At 41.0% G+C, this 22,793-nt stretch overlaps 1 protein-coding gene across 1 annotated transcript in view; it reads left to right on the top strand.

Moving 5' to 3' along the window:
• Positions 1-4,314: 4,314 nt before the first annotated feature.
• Positions 4,315-22,793, top strand: part of lrp5 (low density lipoprotein receptor-related protein 5) — a 75,636-nt gene continuing 57,157 nt past the window's right edge. The window contains exon 1 of the mRNA XM_056281346.1: positions 4,315-4,458. Coding sequence (XP_056137321.1) covers positions 4,374-4,458 — 85 coding nt within the window. The 5' untranslated portion in view covers positions 4,315-4,373. The remainder of the gene's footprint in view (positions 4,459-22,793) is intronic.

Raw genomic sequence — 22,793 nt, 5'->3', positions numbered from 1 at the left:
TTGCACACAAAATAACACCATGTTAAAAAAAAGAAAGAAAAAAAAGAGACTTTGCAATTGTAACAACCGTAGTGGAAAAACTCGTTTCTCTGTTCTCCAGTGTATGCTCTTTTTATCATGAGCCCAGACCATCATCATGGTAACAAAAATAGGCCCAATTCCCTTTTAATGTTTGGGGGAACTTTGGAAGGTAATTTTTCACAGCTTGCAAAGACTTAAGGCTGTCTTTCAAATTCAGTTTCAACACAAAACTTAGTTACCTTGGTATTGAAAATGAAAAGAAAAGACTCAAACAATGTGTGCCTGTCTTCATCGGTGCCACCAAAATGATAGAGTGTCTGGAGAGCCTCCATTTGTTGTTCTCTATCTGAAGAACTTCTGGCACCCACACTCTGTCTTTGAACATTTTTTTCCTGGCTCTCCTCTCACACCATTGAGCTGGAGGTTCTGGCTACATCTGTGAGGGGATGGTATCAGTTAACATTTCAGGGGCTTGATGGCTTGAAAGATGCGTAAAGACTTGGTCCCTGTTTGTTCATATCTTGTTTGTTCATTTTGTCCACCACTACTGCGAACCTGAGAGTCTGACATGTGTCTGTAAGGAAAAAGACCTTGTGTATGGAAACCTCTCAAGTTTGATGCTAGATTATCCATGTTATGCTTAGCACAGCATATGTCAGCTAGTTTGAATTCAGTTAATTTTAGTCTAACAAGAAGACATCTATCTATCTATCTATCTATCTATCTATCTATCTATCTATCTATCTATCTATCTATCTATCTATCTATCTATCTATCTATCTATCTATCAATCTGTGGGTATAGATATGTGTATATAGATACATCCAAGTATAGACAGATCTAAAATCTTGCTAATGAACAATTTCAACTGATTTAACTATTGATTGTGATAGTTTTTTTTAAAAGTCCTAAGTAATAATTTTACTCCATACTTGCTGATGCAGACGAGCACAAAACTCTTTGAGCTTTATCAATACCTAATCCTGCGGCAGACTTGCTCGGAATACTGTGATCTTTTTCATTTATCATCCATGTATTTTGAATGTTGTTATGTGACTGAATCAAAGTTTGCTTTTAACTTACTGCCATTTAAACAACATCCTGACTCCGGCCTCAGGCAGTGTTTTTTAAGCTTCACCTGTTTGTTGTTATCCAGCAAGGGAGATAGGTATTTGTTACACACAGCCAGTTACTCCTAAGCCTTGGTCTTTTATAGAGAGCAGGCAGACCAATGCAGAGATCCTTTCCACAATTTTGGATGGGGAGAAAGAGCGGCGTGTGGATCAAAGATATGTCTGGGCTGTGCTTGCAGGTGACTGAGGAAAGAAAATATGTTTCATTAAAACATTCTTTGGACAGTAGCCTAGTCTTGAAATATAGAATCGGAGAAGGTAGAAAATATCCTTCCCAGTGGATTGCGGGGATCTTCTCTGGGATGTCTTAGATAGCAATACTAATGAAGATCAATTTGGGCGAGATATAGCTGGAAAAAAAACACACAAAGGAAGCATCTGCCCACTGCTTACTTGACAGGATGTATAAATACATGTCCCATAATCCAGTGTGAGCATTCACATTGAACACCAACGCAGATGAAAAACTTATGTATTAAGCCATGTCCTGACCTAAGGTACTAACTTGATAGTGGATACCATTGAGGACATCCAGCCACAGTGTCATGAATCTACTGTCTCATTTCACAGGCGGTATTTTTCTATGAAACTACCTAAATCAACTATCATTAACAGTTTAAGAGTGGGTATATCATTAGGCTTGTCAAGTCAGCCCCTTCCCTCACTGGTTTTTCATTAAGGTCCACAACATATCAAGAGGGCTTAACAGTGTCTTTATGCACGCTCAATCCAGGTAAGAAAAATCACAAAGTTGAATCAGTTCATCTGGACACAACATTTATTGAGAGAAACATTTCATCACTCATCTACTAAGTGACCTCCTCAGTCTCAACTGACTGATTCAACTTTCTGTGAGGGCTTACCAGTGACTTTCAGCCTCCAGGGACCACCATCTTCTCTACACCAATTCTCAACATACTGCAAAATGGCATGCCTGTGTTAACTCAAGCCTACATTAAATATATTTCTACATATCATCTTGTATCTGCACAGCTAGCACCCGATACGCCTTCACGGACCACCTAGTATCTGTCTACCAGGTCTACCTTAACCTCAGCTGCAATATGTTAAAGGAATGGCAGACTCCTGGCTGGAAATAGCTCATTCAGCACAGAGAGTGGATAAAGAGAGGCATCGTCCTTCAAGTCATCATCTTGCTGTTTGCATCTACTTCATGATAAAGCTTTTGTGTGTCCAGACACTACCCACAATGGATTTTGCAGAGCAGATAGGATAATAAATTATATATATATACATATCACCTATCTGACCTGACTGTACCAATGTAATTTCCAGCTGATTATGAAATGTTCTATGTCAACCCTCTGAAGCACCCTAGCTATATGTCTACCAAGAAACGGTGATTTGCATCATCATTATTTTTAATTTTCATGTTTTTCTTTATTCCTTTATATCATTCAAATGCAAAAACCAAAGACAACTATGTGTACAACTGCTACTACAACTAATAATATTCCTGCTCTATCAGTTCATGATCTATGACTAGGAATAGCTGCCTGTCTCTCACACGCACAGAAAGAGAGGGAGAGATGAGGAGCACATATGCTTTTTGTTTATGGAGTCTTTTGATTCAAGGCCAGTTTGGGATGCAAACCAATCCTGAAGAGAGATCAGCTTTATCAGTGCTGAGTTGATGGTAGGTGTGTTTGAAAGGGGGGACTGTACATGTGGCTTTTTTCTGTTTGTGTTTATCATGAGTCCAAACATTCAACAATATTTACCAGGTCCGTCATTTCTTTTATTTTATTACATACTAAAGCACGGTGCTTGTTATTTTCCAGGCTATGTACTGTTTTGTGCCATGGTAAAGAACAAGACAACCCAGATGTCCAGTCAAGCAAGACGTTTTGGGGTTGAGCTAATGTGAATGAAGAATAAGTTAGCAAATGGAGGGACCCTTTTTGTCATTCTACAAAAAAAAAAAAACAAACAAACAAAAAACAAAAAAAAAACTGAAATAAGACATTTGTTACAATATACATTCCCACGAAACACCACAGAGCTACATTTTAACAGGAGAGGGGTCCATGTTCATGGTCACTCATTCTAAATTGTGAAGCATTCTTGGCTTTTATTCCTCCTTTATTAGTCATTTCTTTGAAGACAAAGCAGGAATAGACTGGCTTGCTGCAAGGATCACAAATGCTGACCCACAAGTGTTAGTGAAACATGTTTCTTGAATTAGCCCTCCGGTCAGTCAGAGGAGAGCTGCTTGTTCTTCCCAGTGTTCTTTCTTATCTTATAACCTCACAACCTTTCTTATCTATTCAGGGGAAAGTTCGTGTTAACGCCAATTAAAGTGCACATACCCCGTTTCTCCATGTCAGGCTTTTTGAGGTGGCAAAATGAGCTCCCGCATAAAAAACGTGTTTTGGTTCCGTTTGACGACATGGGTTCATTTCTGAAGTCTCTTTTGAATTCGGCGGAAAGGCGTTAAGGGGAAATACCAACTCCGTCGCAGAGTTTTGCGAAGATGCGCAAAAAGTGCGCATATGACAACGCACCACTGCAACACATGACATTGGCAGACATGAACAAATTTGCAAAACCGAAAAAGTAAATAAAGATATAAACAAATAAACTTTGCTGCCGCTGTCTGTGACGTCACGCAGCTTCCGCTTGCCTCTCTCCTTCCCTGTTTTCTCTCTCCCTGTTCTCTGTTCTCTCTCTCCTCCGTCTGTCTCAGATTCAAATTCAGAAGGGCTTTATTGGCATGGGAAACATACGTTTACATTGTCAAAGCAAGTGTGAAATAAAACAAAAATTACATACAATCAATGGAGATCTACAAGAATGAAATGTGTAAACAATGTGTCACGTTGCAACATTGTAGTCAAATAAAAATGGTAAAGTTAACTTTTAAATACAAAGTTACAAACTAAAAAATAGTGATTTTGCTGTTAAAATATGTGTATATATACTGACAGCTTAAAACAAAATTAGAAAAATGTGGACATTGCTGTTAACAGAGATACATCTGTCTATCTGGCTCTCTCTCGCTCATTCTCTCGTGTGCGAGCTCACCAATCACAGCATAGAGGGTGGCGCGCATGTCTATGGTGGCGCGTGCACGCCGACAGAACGCACCGCCGATTCTGTCTCTCTCACGAGCTCACACGTTCCCAGACGTCACCCGCGGCCGAACTTCCCCGCAACTTTTCTTCAGGAGCGAAAACCCACAGAAATGGAGCCGCGACTATGGATTTGAAGCGCAGAGGATTTACGATGGGCTTTTTACTGGTGAAAATCCTGCTTTGGAGCTGCCTGGTCCCGATAGTTAAGGGTAGGTTCACTTGTTTTGTTTCCTTTTTTGTTTCGTGTGTGTGTGTGTGTGTGTGTGTGTGTGTGTGTGTGTGTGTGTGTGTGTGTGTGTGTGTGTGTGTGTGTGTGTGTGTGTGTGTGTGTGTGTGTGTGTGTGTGTTCGGGCTCCCTTCGAAGGTAGCTAGCAGCACGATGGAAAGAGAACATGGATTCCTGGAAAGACACTGGGAAGTTATCAGGCTACTGATGAGCTGTGGACTACCAGGGGGGCGTAATAACAGATTAGTTACGATCGGAAACCTTTGAGTGAATGCGAATTTGTCTCCTTTATCCTTCTAACTGAAATGAATTTTCCCGTCTTGTATAGATGACACGTTGCTCCAAACCCTGATCCCCAAAGTAGAGTTTGTAAGATCCCCCGGGCCACACAGTTGGGGAGGTGTTAGCGAGAGAGGGAAAAAAACTATACTTTTGAGTGTAGAGATTAATCTTTTAAGGCCAACGTATGCAAAATCAGAAGAAGTTCGCGTCAAACTGAATTAACGCTGCTTGTTGAAGGGGGCAAAGCAGGACTTAGTTGTAAGCCAGCCTGGTGTGTCTTCTCGGGCCTTGGTAGCTTCCACCGTCTCTACTCGGTGTCGGGTGTCAGACGGAATTTCTGCTTCGGCAAAAGAAGTTGAATATCGGCATTTGTGTGTATGCGTGTAAAAGAAGGAAAAGAAACACGCTAAATGTCCACTTTCCCCCATCCCCGGAGAATCGTGTAACTTACTTGCTCCTTTGGATGAGTTGCAATCTTTACCATTAAGTCGATCGAAATGTTAATCTATCGCGCAATCCTTCAGTGTACTGCTCCGCTTCTTAAGGCTGCAACGAGTTTTGTAACGAGTTGATTCCTTAAATAAATCTTCCCCGTAAAATAATATATATATATAGCCATATCTATAGATATAGCTATAGATAAAGGTTGCACGTATGGAAATGTCCGGTTTCAGGTGGGTTTTCTTGAAAGCCGTGTGTGTAGTACCGTCCGCCGAAACAACCTTCCACTTGTGTTGTGCAAACAAATCAGTGTTGCGGGTAAACCGGTTATTAATAGGTGTTAAACATAACGTACAAGGTAAATGCCACGTCGAGTTCACACACAGAATCCATATTTATGCTTATGCTTTAAATGGGATCTGTACGCTTTACACGCTTTGCACTAAATGTGGGGGGAAAGACGACGCTTGAGCGTGAAACCATTTTACGACTCGGCTGGAGTAAACCTGTTGGCGCATTGTCCGATGCCTTCAAGGATGCACACTTTGAGGTGCCGAGTTAGGAAAATGTCAGCCTTTGCCGATAAGTTTACGAGTAAACGCTAGCAGGGGGCTGCCGGAAGGTCCCGGGTGAAACAAAGTGGAGTACCCGCGCCCCTCCCCCACTCTGCCCAGATCTCCGCAATCAAAAACACAGAAGGCCAGTTTGGCTCTTTTTTTTTTGATGTGGTTTGACACCCCATCCCCAAAAGACTTGGCTCCCTGCTTGCAAACCTCAACACACCATGCGGCGAAAAAAATATACTCTGCGGGCCTCCGTAGGTGGCAGATGTCAGCAAATGTGCAACTTCTATGCTGCCTTGCTGTTTGAGCGTGTATGGCTTGGTTGCCTTGGCTGACTGTTGTCTCTCATGGCAGCGACCGACTTTTTTATGTACAGCCACACATAGATAGCACCTTTAACTCACTAGCCACGTAATTGTTTAATCTAACGTGTGTAAAAGAGATCGAGGGATGTCTGATAAGATGATTCAGAGATGCGATATCTCAAATTCAAACGATTTTAATACTGGAGTTAAGATACCTTTAAAGAAATCAGTATTTAAAGAGAACACTGCATAGTCAACACGTTAGGAAAAAGGTCAGACCAAGCTGTTCCAGACTGGACTGACCATTTTTATATGTCCTCCTGATGTTTTTAAATAGCCCCTTTTCCATTCAAACGGTAAAAAAATTGGACTTAATTGTAAAGATTTGGTGGTTCAAGTAGGGTTAACAAAATGTGTTAATATGTTTTAGATGATACACATCTGTTTTTGTGGCAATGGGCAACAGACAATGTTTGAACAATGTGGTCATCAAAAATGCACTGATTCTGAGACGCGGGGGTCTGTTTTGAAGAGACAAAAGGCAGTTTTTGCAATGTAAAAGGTCGTTATGACTAGTATGAAACATTTATTCAAACCTTGATAAAAAATGAGTTATATATGTTACTTGTAGGCCTGCACCCATCTAGTCTCTTGTAGGTACTGGTGTTGGGGCAGAAACAAGGAAGGGGAAATCATTTTGGAGCCAGATTGAAACACAAAATCGAATCGTCAAAGAAGCTAGATAATAAAGCTGCATTGGATAATAAACATAATCTTAAAAAAAAATAGAAAACAGCGATTTTAAAACCGTTGGGACATTATAACAAGCATTTATACAGGCATATCTTTCTTTTCACAGAGCCTCTCTATCATCGTCCATAAAATCCTCTGTGCTAGTGTTGTGGGGCGTAATTTCTACCATCAGAAACATAACTTAGCCAACAGAATGAGGATCTGTATATTGAACAGTGTGTTCAGAGTAGATTGCAGTATTCAAAATTCTGCTAGGATGTATTTAGTTTTACCGGCAATCAACTGATGCCACGATACATTACTTGGAAGCAAGAAACAAACTCGGTTTCACTTCCGCCTCAGAGATGAAAAAAATATCAGGAACAACTGCAGATGTTTTTCATGTGCTATAACCGTTGCAGATAGAGGTTGAAAAGGTTGAAAATCGGTGAAATTTCCCTTTAAGCATAAGACATGGAAGACACTATGGCTTTCAAACACTTGGAGGCTGAGTGCAAGTCAACTAGAGAATGGCCAGGCTCTTCTGTGATGACCTATGTGTACGCCAGAGGAATTCTGTCTGTTTGAGCCACAGAACTGTCAGAACAATGTAGAAGTTGCTAAGATGCATTTGCAGATAGGAAATCCATTTTGTTTTTTCCTATCATCAGTTTTCCTAGTTTCATTTCTTTTATTCAGATTCTTTTCTTGGTACTAATTTTTTTTTAAATTTCTGATTTTCCCCTTTTTATCCCAATTTAGTGGCCAATCGATCCCTATTTTAGTTGAAACTCCCACCCTCGTACTGCATGCGTTCGCCAACTGCATCTCTCTGGCCGGCAGTCTTGAAGGAGACGCCTCCCCACTTTCGTGACAAGGCGACGCCAGGCCGAACCACTGCTTTTTCCGACACACAGAGGTGCATTCATGTGACGAACACAAGCTGACTCCGCCCCCCCTCCCGAAGACAGCGTTCCGGCCATAGTCGGATCTGACGAGACCGAGGCGCGAACCCCTCAGTGGGCAACTGCATCGACACAAAGCCGATGCTTAGACCACTACACCACCGCGGACCTTTCTTGATACTAATTTTTACTGCAAGAAAGTTTGTGTAATCGGCTTCAATAAGAAACAGTAAAGCAAAATAACATTTTGAGTTTATTTTAATCAAAGTCCTCAAAGTAATCGAAACTTTCAGAACAGCCATTGTCCAGAGTCCTAGATGTCTCTTGGACACTGTTCTGCCCTGAATTTAGCTGGTAATGCAAAGTTTCTTAGTTTTTGTTGACATTGTTGTCTTCTGTGATGCTGGTCACTTTGACATTTTTTTCTCTGTCCCATAAAACAAACCCACGTTTTGCTGCTTACTGATGTACAAACAGGTGCACAGTCATGTGCACAAAGACATAGAAGTTTGACCAGTTTTTGGGTGGAGCAATGGATGGTCTAAGGACAAATTACCATATCTTCCTAAATATATTCAATTTTGTAATCCTCTCTCCCAAATCTCCAAATTGATTGCACTTGCGTTTTTATATCTGAAATCCATTTTTATGTCTGTGTTCTGTGATTCCATCTGTGTTTGCTGCATGGTGGAGAATCTTGGGTGCTAAGCTAGACAATGAGAAGATGAAGCAAGACTGAATGAATTAAGGGGCATCCAGGTGGCGTCGCGGTCTGTTCTGTTGCGTACCAATATGGGGATCACCGGTTCAAATCCCTGTGTTACCTCCAGCTTGGTCGGGCATCCCTACAGACACAACTGGCCATGTCTGGGGGTGGGAAGCCAGATGTGGGCATGTGTACTGGTCGCTGCAGTAGCGCCTCCTGTGGTCGGTCGGGGTGACTGTTCAGGGGGGAGGGGGAACTGGGGGGAATAGCGTGATCCTCTTATGCGCTACGTCCCCCTGGCAAAACGCCTCCCTGTCAGGTGAAAAGAAGCAGCTGGCGACTCCACATGTATTGGAGGAGGCATGTGGTAGTCTGCAGCCCTCCCGGATTGGCAGAGGGGGTGGAGCATTGACCAGGACGGCTCGGAAGAGTGGGGTGATTGGCTGGATGCAACTGGGAAGAAAAAAGGGGGAACCCCCCCCCGCCCAAAAAAAAAGACTGATTGAATTGAATAAACCGTCTGGCATACACATAGTGATAAAAGATTGTGGTAAATGATGACCTGTCTTTTTTCTTTTTTTACATTTTCGACTGATAAGCTTTTGCAAACTGTTTTAGTGCTTTTTGTAAACAGAAGAATGAGCTGTCCTAACAAAACAGACAGGAATTCAAATGGTCCTTGGGATTTTAGGAACACTGGATTTTGGAATTTCATTTTTATCACAAACAGCTTTGAGATGTAAATATAATTGCCCTGCTTTCACTTGCGTCTCATGATCTGAAGGCAGGCAATGCAAAACTGTTGAAAATCCTGACATACTCTGCAATTAGTGGTAGCTGGTTTAGAACTGGCCTACATACAAGAACAGAACCACTATAGAGGTGCCCACCAAATACTTGTGAATTGATATTGTCATTATAATCAACATGAAATGCTTTAGGAACAGAGAGAGCGTGCCAAGTTCTCCATGACATTGTGAAGTGTGCTAGTGCTCTCTCTAGAAAGGGCAAAACTAATTTTAAGGTGTGAAAAATGCAGACCAAACAAGCAAATCCTGATCCTGATTAAATATTGTAGGATTAGACAAGGTTTATAATGTTTGGATCCCTTATCCCGTCTTGATTTTTTTTGGATACATGCAGTCAGAGTTAAAAACATCAGAGAGGGTATATTCCAGGTGATATAGATAGAGAAGTTATTTGGAACAACTATCAGCTGTAACTGGAAAGATAGGAAGCATGTTTTTGTAACTTTGGGGTTCAGTATAACATGCAAAATGTGAAAAGTACTGTAAACCAAGTGAACAAAACAAGAAGTGAAAAGAAAATGTCCTTTGTGTTTTTCTTTCATGCTAACCATATTGATAACTAAGCAGTGGCAGCTGGCGCTAACACTTTTTGGGGGGGGGCAATAATAACTTGTGGACATTAAAGCAGCTGTCAGGTGTGCTGTGCCAAGGTAAATTGTGCCCCCCCCCAAAAAAAATTGTTAGCACCAGCTGCCACTGTTACTAAGTCAATTATGATTTAGACTTGAGATTCCCCAAGTAGAAATCAAACCCCTAACCTTGCCAGTTTTAGTACCATGCTCAAGGCATATACTGCCATAACACATTGCACCCTACTGAGAGAGCTACACAGGACCACATGCTTGTACACTGAGCATCTAACAATTCTGACACCAGGTAACATGAAATAGTGCCTTTTGTAAATGCTTAGATAGTTCCTTTCCAGATTTGGTGTAGCCCACCGTCGGTTAATATCAGCATGAAATAGAATGTTTCATGCAAATGAGGTTCCAGTGATGGGAAACTACAAGATAAACAAGACCAAAGTTTTCCTCACAGGTATATTAGTGGCTACCTATATGCATTTGGAGTCCCATTAAAAAAAAAAAATCTATTTCTGAGAAAATCCACAGTTTATTAACCAGAGGACAACCTTCCCTCTCTCTATCCCTCCCATCCCTGTTCACTCTGCTTCCACATGCTCAGCACATGCAAGAAGTCAAAGTAAATAATTGTCCTTACTCTACAGAGCAACAGTGAGGCAGACACACCAGCACAGATTTCACAGATATTTTGCAAGCATTCGGTGCTAATTGTGTGACTTGTTTGACCTTGGTGGTCGACTCTGCAAAAGAAAGCGTTGCTTGTATCGCCATAGCAACTGTGCTATTACAAATTACAAAGATGGACTCACCGGGTTAACTAAAATGAGATTACTATTTTTTTTTCACTATTTTAAGCCATTTTTTTTGTCAATGGGTCACAGCCTGCCAGTGCAGATTACCACCACAAGGATATATCAGACCTTTGGAAGCACTGAAGGCAGTGTTCCTTATGAAGTGAAACAAGTAAAACTGTGCAGTCTTTTAACACATAAAGAATCAGCAGTCGCTGCAATTATGAACTATAAATGCAACCCTTAATCAATCAAGCCTCTGAGGTGCTCTGTGATTCCCGTTGGGTACCATTATTGTAGGGAATCGGTGTTTGTTGGATTCTGAGATGTTCAATAGTTCATAGGGTGTTAATGCCACTGTTAGTGTTAAGCACATATTGTTATGGGCCAGGGTTTTATTTGTTCATTATCTGCCGCTGGATTTTCCTTTGAACTGAATCCAAAAAGTTGGTTCACCTTTCTGTGAAACCAATCAGTCTGAAAGTTTCAACATGTTGCCATTTTTTTTATTGGGGGTATGATGTCTCTCGTGACAACTGTGTATTCAGTGTCAAAAGTCCCAACTTTCATCTTTGTGTTCAAATTTTTTTTTTATATTGGCTAATGCACAGGTCCAAGCTTGAGCACTGGACTCCTCTATATGAAAGGCATTACTGGACTCGGTCCTGTACTTGTATGTATGTTGTTTTTGTACTCCCAATTGGAAATTTGCCATTTCCTGCTGCATTGACCTTTAAAACTGACATTTTATTTCGATTCCCTTACATGGTTCAGGGTCCATTTGTATTTCAACTCAATGGAAAAATGCATAGGGTTGTAAAAAGAGCATTTCTCACTGCATCCAGTGATATTATAATGGACTACTCTGCTTTTTATATAGCCACAGTTGCACCATGTTGAGATATATTCTGCTTGGCTTTGAAATTGCAGTACAAATCTCTTAAAAATCGCTTCCATGACCTAGCTCAACATAATGGGCTCTATTTTTCTGAAACTGGGCGCAAGCACACATGGACATGGTGATTTGGTGACCTGAGATGCAAGCATAGCCCTGGTGCAGTGGGTAAAGGGGTTGGATTAGGATGAACACATTATAAGTAGGAGGAGTTGGGGCGTGCTTCAACTTGGCCAATCAGATCAGCCCCCTTCATACCCTTAAAACTGCTCTACTCCTCGATTAACTTGGATGTATGAAATCCAACGGTGGTAAATTCTTTGCCTGTACCTCCGCTGTGATGCGATGGGCTTTTTACTGGGGAAAATCCTGATTTGGAGCTGCCTGGTCCTGATAGTTAAGGGTAGGTTGACTTGATTTGTTTCTTTTTTGTTGTTTTGTGTGTGTGTGTGTGTGTGTGTGTGTGTGTGTGTGTGTGTGTGTGTGTGTGTGTGTGTGTGTGTGTGTGTGTGTGTGTGTGTGACATTGACTTTTATTTCTCATCTAGCATTTTAACTTTTTTTTAGGATTTGACCTTATAAGGAGCTCGGCCCCCAAGAGATTTGAGCTTCTTTTTTTTTTAAAATAATCAATTAACTAGTCAGTTAATTAAATTGTAATGTGTGTGAAAGAGATCGAATGATATCCGACAAGATGATTCTGAGATGTGTTATCTTAATTTCAAATGATTTCAATAATGGGTTTCAGATACTATTAAAAAAAATATTTAAAGAGAACACTGCCTTGTCAAAACCAGAGGCATTGTTAGGATCTTGAAACAAGTTATTTCAGAGTAAAATGAGTACAAGATGTGAGCCATTGCTCTACCAAGAGGTCCCAGTCAGGTCCGTAGGCTGGCTTTCACAACATGACATCAAAATAAATTAAATGAGTGCAATCTGAGTTCTTCAGCTTCATTATTATTTTTATTTTCAGCAGCAGGAGTAACAACTTAAGAAAAAATAAGAGCCTTGACATTGATGAATAAATTCTACATACAACACATAAAACAAAAGAAAGCGGGAGGAAGTAAAAGTAAAGAAAATGAAGAAAATTAAATACGTAAATGAAAGGGAGGGGAATCCTAGGGGTTCTCCACAAGTTCAAGTTCTGCCATCAATTCAGAGTGCCATAGCATTGTTCTTCTCCATTAAGCTCAGTGATGAGAAATAATGACACAGTTCCCTATGAAATATGAGGAAGTTTGGCTGCGGTTTCAGGAATCTGTTCTTCTCTAAAAAGAACTTTCCAATCATTGTGTTAATTGCCAAATCATGTGTTGTTCCATCTTTCACAAGAACACGAAAAATCACATCCTTTTCTTTTTTTAGTTCAAAGAAATTGACAAATTTAGGAAACAACCAGTAATACAGGTCTTCCCAAAAGGCAAACTGACATTGATAAAACACATGTTCTGTTGTTTCAATGTAGTTGTTACAGTCTAAACCAAATTGATGTCTTAAAAATTCTCCAGAAGGATATATTCCATTAAGAATTTTAAAGTGTACTTAATTGGAAACTTAAAGAATTTTGTTCTCAATTTTTCAGCTTCATCTTTGGAGAAATAATGCAAAAGCGAGTTTCTGTTTGATGAAAATGGATATAATTCTTTGACAAAGACTCTCCGGATTGTAGTATTGGGCAATTTTAGACCGATGAGATCATGTCCATTCACCAAAAGTTTAGGAAGGTGCGGATCTACATTACTTTGATACAAGTTATAAGACATCACTATTATAGAGTGTGGGATTTTTTTTGATAACAGTATCATATTGTTTTCAGTTCTCATAAGATATAATGTTTCCTGTATTTTCCATTAACTGCATTACAGGCCATATTCCTTTCTCAGGCCAATTTTTATAAAACAAGGATTTATTTCTACATACCACATACCTGCAATTCCACAATGGAGTGGTATGAGGACTAAAATTTTGCTTGTAGATCATTTTCCAATATAGTAATATCTGTTAATGAAATGTTGATAATTTGATAGGGAGTTTTTTAAGGTCATAATTACATTTAAGAAGAAAGTTGATGCCTCCAAGCTTCGTAAAAATTTGGCTTTGGATATGGAATCATAAGCTGTTTTCATTTTTCACAAAGGACCTTCACCAATTTATTTTTGTAGTACCATTAACACAGTCAATGCAATTGCCCTCCTTCCTCAAAATCTTTAACCATAATTCCTTTTCTAATATGGTGTGTTTTTCTTTTCCAGATATAATTAAAGTTGACCTGGTTTATTGCTTTCATTACATTTTTGAGGCGTGACATTGAGTAAGCTGGGTAATTGAATCTTGAAATGCAATCCATTTTTGTGAAAAAACTCGACCAAATTTGGAATTTGTGAAATTGGGCTATACAAATAAAATTGACTTGACTTGACCAATAATAGAGATGTCTCTTTGAGACCACGAATTCAGATAAAATCTAGATTATTCCAAATGTTGAGATTATCCAGAGGGTTATCCTTTGTAATGTGAATACCTAAGTATTTAACAGGAATATTATGAATTGTTGTCAGAGGAGAGTTATGAATTGGAAGTAATTCACATTTTTTAAGGTTTAATCTTAAGCCAGATGCTTTAGAGAAGAAATCGATTGCATTGTGAATTTTTGGACTTTGATTACCATTTTTCATGAATGTGTTTGTATCATCTGTTGGCTGATCATCAGCTGTTTTCCTAAGGCTGTCAATTTTTCAAAATCTGATTTTTTTTAAAAGAATGGAGAGCATTTCCGCTGCAGCGATAAAAAGCAGAGGAGAGATGGGACAACCTTGTTTAATTCCTTTGTCAATTAAGAATCTTTGAGCTGGACCTTGTGGTAATAAGACTGTAATTAGTATCCTTATAAATGAGTTTAACTAAATTTATAAAGTTTTCTCCTAATCCAAACAATTCTAAAATACAAAACATAAACTTGTGTTCAATCATGTCAAAGGTTTTAAAAAAAAAGATAAAACCTTCACCTTCAATCAAATAGTTGTAATCCAAATGGTCAAGTACAAGTCGTATATTGTTATGAACTGAGCTTTTATAAAGCCAGATTGTGTGTCTGAGACAATTTGTGTGATACCGGTTTTCAATCTGTTCGCATAAATATGAGTTAGAATTTTATAGTCATTATTAAGCAGGGTTATGGGTCTTAAATTGCCAATTAAGTTTGGATCTTTATCAGGTTTGGGAATGAGGGTGATGATCCCTTGCTTCATAGTTGGAAGAATTTGGGTTTCGGAGATTTCTATTAACATATAGAAGAATGTTCTTTGAGATAGTCCCAAAAATACTTGTTGAAATTACTTGTTAAGCCATCTGAACCCGGGGATTTGTCTAAGGATGAACATTTCATGGCTTTTTCCACTTCACCCATATTGATCTGTGCATCACATACATTTTTAAAGCTCTGGTGTTTGTGGTTGTCCGTATTTAAGGTTAGCTTTTCTGTAGCACCGACGAGAGTCGCGCTGGGACTGCAGTTGGTTCCTGTGAATTTCTCATCTTTACAGGTTGCGCGAGAACTTCCGTTGAAGTTGCAGAAGTTGTTCTCTTCATAACGTTGTTGGTTGAAACTTCCAACATCGGGTAGTCGTGATCAATCTAGACGCACAAGTCAGTCTCTAAACGCTTTGCTCAACTAGACACTGAGGACATTCTCCCAGCTTTCGTTGCTAAAACTGGGTGGAAACAATTAGAGTTTAAAAAAAAGTTCATTGCAGAACCAATCCAAAGTCTTTAGGGCGAGGCCGTCACATTGGGGCGGTGACATGCAGAAGTCGTGTGCTTGTAAACACTGTCGTGCCAGTAACACTTACGTTATAGGATGGCTCAGGCGCAGTCACCGAAGAAAACTAGACAAACAATACACAGTCGGCGAGCTTACATTAATTCAAACTCACCATTGCTCTACAGTGTGTACTTCGTCAACAGCCACTCCAACCAGCCGCTCCCGAAATAACGGTGTTTGTAGAAGCCCTCTCCACTTTGCTTGGCCAACAAAAGTTTCTGGTGTGCAAAACACAAGGACTTTTGCTTTCAAAAACTGCACCTGCTCCATTATCGACAGCAAAGGGCATATGACCAGCACCATAGATTTCTCTCCCTGTGCGGACAACAAGTCGCAGACAGTTGGCCAGGCTTGACAGACCAAGCTTTTCCCGTAACCAGTTGGTAAACTAGCAAACGCGTCTTTCTTGTCCCTGGTTAAAAGTTTTAAACAAAGCCGCTGTAAATCCTTAACTGCACCAATCTTGTGGACTGAGCACATGTTCGATAAAACTGAATCAAATGAGCTAACGTTACTCGGGACATCCATTTTCGGTGTTTTAAAAAGCTCTCCGCGTTACAAAGTGATTCGCTGTATCTCCAGTTTGTTCCACTACGGAGGAGGATGGGGAGAGAGCATATTGTAACGTGCATGGATAAGTAGACACGTTGGTCCTTGACTAACGTGTCGAACCCTTTAGTCGACTGGTTAACGTTGTCACTTGCGGAGTGGGAAACACGAGTTCACGTCCCGGCTGTGGTGACGGTCTCCCGGGCTGCCCCCCGAATTCGCCACATTGATGTCAGAAGTGGGATGGTGAGACCGTGAGGTCATCGGAAGCGCGTGCGCCCAGAGGCGTGAGGGAGCTGATATGCTGAAGCGCGGGGACGCACTTCCCGAAGGAGAGGGAGAGGGAGAGGGAGGTGGAGGTGTAACGTGCATCGATAAGTAGACACGTTGGTCCTTGACTAACGGGTCGGACCCTTTAGTCAACTGGTTAACGTTATCGCTTGCGGAGTGGGAGATACGGGTTCGCATCCCGACTGTGGCGGTCTCTCAGACTGCCCCCCAAGATTTGCTACAGTATTTTCCGGTAAGGCGTGTCCTTGACAAAACGTAAGGGGCGTAGCAGTAGGCGTAGGCCTTTTAGTGGTCGTTCTCGCCGCCGTTCTAGCAACTATCTTCCATTTAGAAATCCCCAGACGATTGGTAGGCGGAGATCTCCGATTGTCTGGTATCGCGAGACTATGCGCAGTCACGCTTGCTTGGCCTGAGGCTGCACTTAGATTAGCGTTAGCTTCTGTCTTTCCATGCGGCATAGTAGATAGAAGAACTTTCAGGTCCAGCGTTTTACTTTGAGGTAGTCCAATTATTTGTTTAAATGTTCACTTTAAGTTTTTTATCTCGTTTGACTGGCAAAACTTGGAAATTCTCATGAAAATTTAGGGGCAATTGAGCGAGAGCTTAGAAACGGCTGCTTACCCGGTTCGCCGTCTTCCGGAAGCCGTGTATGGTATTGTAAACTACTAATAAATTTATGTTTTCCGTTTTGTTTTTCATGTAAATGTTTTAACTTTTAAAATTTTATTATTCAAGTTCCACAATGTCTCTCTGAAGTTTAAAATAGTGTACCGGGCATGTATAAGTAGACACGTTGGTCCTTGACTAACGGGTCGGACCCTTTAGTCGACTGGTTAACGTTGTCGCTTGCGGAGTGGGAGACATGGGTTCGCGTCCCGGCTGTGGCGGTTCCCGGACTGCCCCCCGAATTCGCTACATTGGTGTCAGAAGTGGGATGGTGAGAACGTGAGGTTATCGGAAGCGCGTGCGGCGTGAGGGAGCTGAAATGTCCTGAAGGAGAGGGGTAGTGTAACGTTGTCACTTGGGGAGTGGGAGACGCGTGTTCGCGTCCCGGCGATGGTCTTCCAGACTGCCCTCCGAATCCGCTACAATAGTATTATAGTTGTTAAACATTAGCGATTTATTGACGTGGTATGTCCCCCCTCGACCATTAAGGTCTGCAGATGGAGCCCTGCTAGTTATTCCCAGATCTCGGTTGGTTACAAAGGGTGATCGGGCTTTTGCTGTGAGAGCCCCCACACTATGGAATGCTCTTCCTGCTGAGCTAAGACGAACTAAGTCTTTAGCTTCTTTTAAATCTCGTCTTAAAACTTTTCTTTTTATGAAAGCTTTTACAAATGTTTGATGATTGTTTTTATTTTTACTGTTTTTAATTTTACTCTTATTTGATCTTACTCTTATTCCTGCTTTGTCAGGTTTTATCTGTTGGTTTTTTTCTGTGACGCACTTGTAACAATGTTTTAGAAAGGTGCTAATACAATTATTATTATTAAAATTTAATTTTGGTGTCAGTCGTTTTCTAACAGACACGCTAACATATGCAATGCATTAATATCTCAGTTGGGTATTTATTTGAAAAAATATAGAATTTAAAAACCGGCAGTCATTTTGACCGCCCATGGTTGTTTTAGGCAAGAGTGAAATCCCGGTCGTTCTAGTGTTTAAGCATAAGACATGGAAGACACTATGGGCTCTAGTTTCCGGGTTATAGCGCGGTCAAAGGTGCTGGCGCTAGTTCACGGTGCCAGTCGAGCTAAGGTATGGCTAATACTTTTTTGCTAATTTCAGGACATGTCGCACTGGTGGTAATCGGTCGCAACAGAGTGGTGGGGGCTGTCTTCAATTACAGCCAATCAAATCAACTCCTCTCATTTCCTTTAAAAGCAGCGTACTCTGTCATGGCGAACTGCAAATTTTGTAATGAATGGTGAAAGTCCAGACCAGCTAAGGCAGAAAAGCTTTTCCGGGGAGGAAACTGATGTTCTTGTTTGGGAGGTGCAGAGTCACCAAGTGCGCATACAACAGACATTAACACCAGTTCCAATGTGATATGAGACAACACGCAAACATGATTGACAGGTTACCATTTAACATGTCTTCGTTCTCACCAGCATCTTTCTCTCTTTCCTACGTATTCTATGAACACAACGGGAGACCTTACATAGTTGTGATCATGGATCAATTAGGCTAGGCTATCAGTTCGTTCTTTTAGGTTGAATGAAGTTAATTGAAATCCCTTTTTTGTATTCGTTTTTGAGGGATAAGCCTTCACATGCCATTTCAGTAACTTTTGGCTGGACCAGCTGGCGGGCCAACCCTACAAGCACAAATGTCTCTGACTGACTGACTGACTGACTGACTGAGTGACCACGTTAGGGTGACTGAGTGAGTGATCATGTTTAGAGTGGTTGACTGACTGTTCGGTTTGACACGATTGGGCTGCTGGATTAGGTGACCAACAACGTAACTGAAGTTATATATGATTGGTCAAGGGAGCACCGAGAGGCATGAGGGGGAGCGCACAGTTAAAGCACTCCAAATAACAGTCAGTCTGACAAAACACTCATTGGCGAATTCACAAAAGGATTGCGCAGCATTTGTGGCCACTAAATCTGCACAAATAAGACAAAAAGAAACCGTGTAATTCTCAAAGCACCCGCAAAGGTTGAAATGCACCCCTAACTGTGCTACCAAGTAAATAGTGTCTCAGTGCTCTGGTGCTAATTGCACATATTTAAATTAGATAATATGCATGCATTTGGCACAGAATTGGCCCCTTTGTATGGAAACGAGCCTCATTGCCACAAAAAAAAAAAAGTCCAATTCACAAGCACCAGCAACAATGGCCACACACAGAGTGAAAACTGCGTATCTTCAGAGTTGTTGGTAACTGACGTCTACACTTTCCAGTGATCATAGCAGCAGTGATTGTAGCCAGGTGAAGGCATCATCATGCCAGGCGTGCTCGTGAGTGGATATTTCGCAGGAGAACATCACATTGATTTAACTGAGACCCAAATCATTCACAGACACAGGTTGCCAGGTCAAACAATTCTTGCTATATATACTTGATGACATCAAGGATGAATGACATTGAACCTGCCTACTGTGTTCTTGGCGCAAAGCCACCATTTATACTTTGCCACAAGGATAATTGCAATCAGACACAAAACAAGGGCAAATTGAACTCAGCTGCAAAACTTTATGGCTTTGTTTGTGCTGTAATGTCATGCCAGCAGCCATAATACCAACATGTACCCTGGTTCTGCTGAATGACAGAAGCTAACCTGGTGTGGGCTTTGATGGCACTTGGATGGGCGATCTCCTGGGAAAACTAGGTTGCTGCTGGAAGTGTTGTTGGGCTAGTAGAAGCCAATCTTCCCTCTGGTCCTACTACTACTACTACTACTACTGCTTTCAGCTGCTCCCGTTAGGGGTTGCCACAGCGGATCATCCGTTTCCACCTCTTCCTGTCCTCTGCATCTTCCTCTTTCACACCAGCCACCTGCATATCCTCTCTCACCACATTCATAAACCTCTTCTTTGGCCTTCCTCTTTTCCTCTTCCCTGGCAGCTCCATATTCAGCATCCTTCTCCCAATATATCCAGCATCTCTCCTCCGCACATGTCCAAGCCATCTCAATCTTGCCTCTTATGCTTTGTCTCCAAACTGTCCAACCTGAGCGGTCCCTCTTATATACTCATTCCTAATCCTGTCCTGTGGTCCTAATAAACAACAAAAATCCCAGTGCAGTGACGGGGACACCGTGTTGTAGGAGATGCCGTTTTTCGGATGAGACTTTAAACTGAGGTCCTTATTCACTGTGGTCATTAAAGATCCCATGGCACTTATCGCAGAGTAGGGGGTCCCCTGGTCTCATCTCATCTCATCTCATCTTCAGCTGCTTTTCTGGGGTCAAGTCACGGTGGCAGCAAGCTAAGTAGGGCACTCCAGATGTTCCTCTCCCCAGCAACACCCTCCAGCTCCTCCTGGGAGATCCCAAGGCATTCCCAGGCTAGATTGGACATGTAGTCCCTCCAGCGAGTTCTGGGTCTACCCCAGGGTTTCCTCCCAGTTCACGAGTGAGGGTAGGATGGAGCGGGAGATTGACAGATGGATTGGTGCAGCATCAGCAGTAATGCGGACGTTGTGGCTCAGCCTTAGAGATAGGGTGAGGAGCTCTGACATCCGGAGGGAGCTTGGAGTAGAGCTGCTGCTCTTTCACATCGAAAGGAGCGAGTTGAGATGGTTCGGGCATCTGATTAGGATGCCTCCTGGGTGCCTTCCTTTAGAGGTTTACCGGGCACGGCCAACTGGGAGGTCCCCTGGTGTCCTGGCAAAATTCCTAACCTGGCTCTCTCCATCTGGCCACCTAATCATCCCCCAGTGTAATTGGTTCAATGAGTCCCTCCACCTCAAGCTGATGTGTGGTGAGCATTCTGGTGCAAAATGGTTGCTGTGCATCACCCAGTTGGGTGCTACACATTTGTGGTGGTTGAGGTGAGTTTCCCTCCTTCACTGTGAAGCACTTTGGGTATCAAGAGAAAGCACTATATAAATGTAATCCATTATTATTATTATTATTATTATTATCAAGAGAAAGCACTATATAAATGTAATCCATTATTATTATTATTATTATCAAGAGAAAGCACTATATAAATGTAATTCATTGTTATTGTTATTAATATCATTATTATTATATCATTAGCACAATATCATTTTTGAATCGGACCTTGAGACAGGGCAGATAGCGGTTGAAATTGATGGACAATTCATGGTGCTATCAGCGGCTGCAATCTATTCTTTGCGAATTCGCCTGTCAGTACAGAGTGACTCTTAGAAAATGAGAGACATTTGCAGATAGAAACAGATTGATTGATTGATTGATTGATTATTTACACATATGAAAATTTAAAAAAAAGATACAGTATATAATTGGAAACAGATTGTAATGGAGAATTGCCTACAACCCTCAAGGGGCTTGAAAAGTGGCATTCTCCAGGCAGCATGCTACGAGAAACAATTACAGCAATGCGGTATGCACAATTTGTATGTATCTGTCAATAATTCCAGACACAGCAAAAGACGGAGACACAGTTCAGCACAGCACCCGACAACAATGCATCCCATAAACACCCATGTTACACAAGTACAATGAATCAGTCAAAGTCACAAGACACACACACATGCGCACACACACACACACACACACACATCAAGAACACTCATTGAAAGAGGAGGGGGAGTTAACAGATAATTAGAATAGGTATACTTGCAATTAAATTAAGTTCTCTTTCAAATCAAACATCCCAAGATATGAGTGTAAAGTATTGTTCTTACAACTATATTTATAACCCTTTTTCTTTACTCAAACATAGCTTAACCACGCTACTTCAGTAAACTTTAACAAAAAAATATTACTGGGACCACTACAGAAAATTGCAGATGAACATTTGATACCCAGGAACTCACATTATAGACACTACCACTGACTATCCCGGTAACAAATTGGCCACAATTTCGAACATTGACCATACATAGTTCATCCATATATTAGGTTTTGACCTAGTCTTTGTAAACCAGGAATGACAAAACAGACAGGAATTCAAATGGTCCTTGAGATTTTAGGAACACTGGATTTTGGAGTTTCATTTTTATCACAAACAGCTTTGAGATGTAGATGTAATTGACCTGTGTTCGCTTGCATATCATTATCAGAAAACACAATGCAAAACTCTGGTGAAAATCATGACATAGTCTGCAGTTAGTGGTAGCTGGTTTAGAACTGGCCTACATACAAGAACAAAACCACTGTAGCGGTGCCCATCACGTACTTGTGAAAATTGACAATTGATATTGTCATTATAATCAACATGAATGCTTTAGGAACAGAGAGTGTACCAAGTTCTTGACATTGTGAAGTGTGCTTGTGCTGTCTCTAGAAAAGGCAAAACTAATTTTAAGGTGTGAAAAATGTGGACCAAACAAGCAAATCCTAATCCTGATTAAATATTATTAGTATTAGGCAAGATTTATAATGTTTGGATCCCTTATAACTTCTTGATTTTTTGGGTACATACAGTCAGAGTTTAAAACATTAGAGAGGGTGTATTCCAGGTGATATAAATAGAGAAATGAATTTGGATCAACTATCAGCGGTAACTGGAAAGATATGAGGCATGTTTTTGTAACTTTTAGGTTCAACCTGGCTTAGACAAATTACAAGTTTACTCATAGTCCTGATCCTGTGACTCGGTGAAAAAAAAGCTCCTGTCCCGTCCCACCCATTGTATTGGTAGTGGAATTAACTCCCATCCCTCAGGTTTGCAGATGAGATGTCAGGATCTAGTCTAGAAAGTTTAGACTAGTGTATATATCTCTCTGGACCAGACAGACATTCACTTTATGAAGTATTTTAAATTTTCCCTGCATCATGATGAGCGCAATTTCAACAATTTTTTCTGATTAACTTATTCAAAATTTTGGATTCATTTAGTTGTTGCTATTGGTTTAATGATTTATTTCAATGGGGTAAAATGCTTAGGCTAACGTCCATTATGACACATTTGGATAGATGTTCCTGTGCATCCTTGACTAGACTCTAACATGAAAATTGCTTAATGCACCAACATCTGA

Source organism: Lampris incognitus, chromosome 6 (assembly GCF_029633865.1).
Source record: "Lampris incognitus isolate fLamInc1 chromosome 6, fLamInc1.hap2, whole genome shotgun sequence".
NCBI lineage: Eukaryota > Metazoa > Chordata > Actinopteri > Lampriformes > Lampridae > Lampris > Lampris incognitus.
Note: the sequence above shows the minus strand (reverse complement) of the source record. Positions and strands in the feature narration are given on the sequence as shown.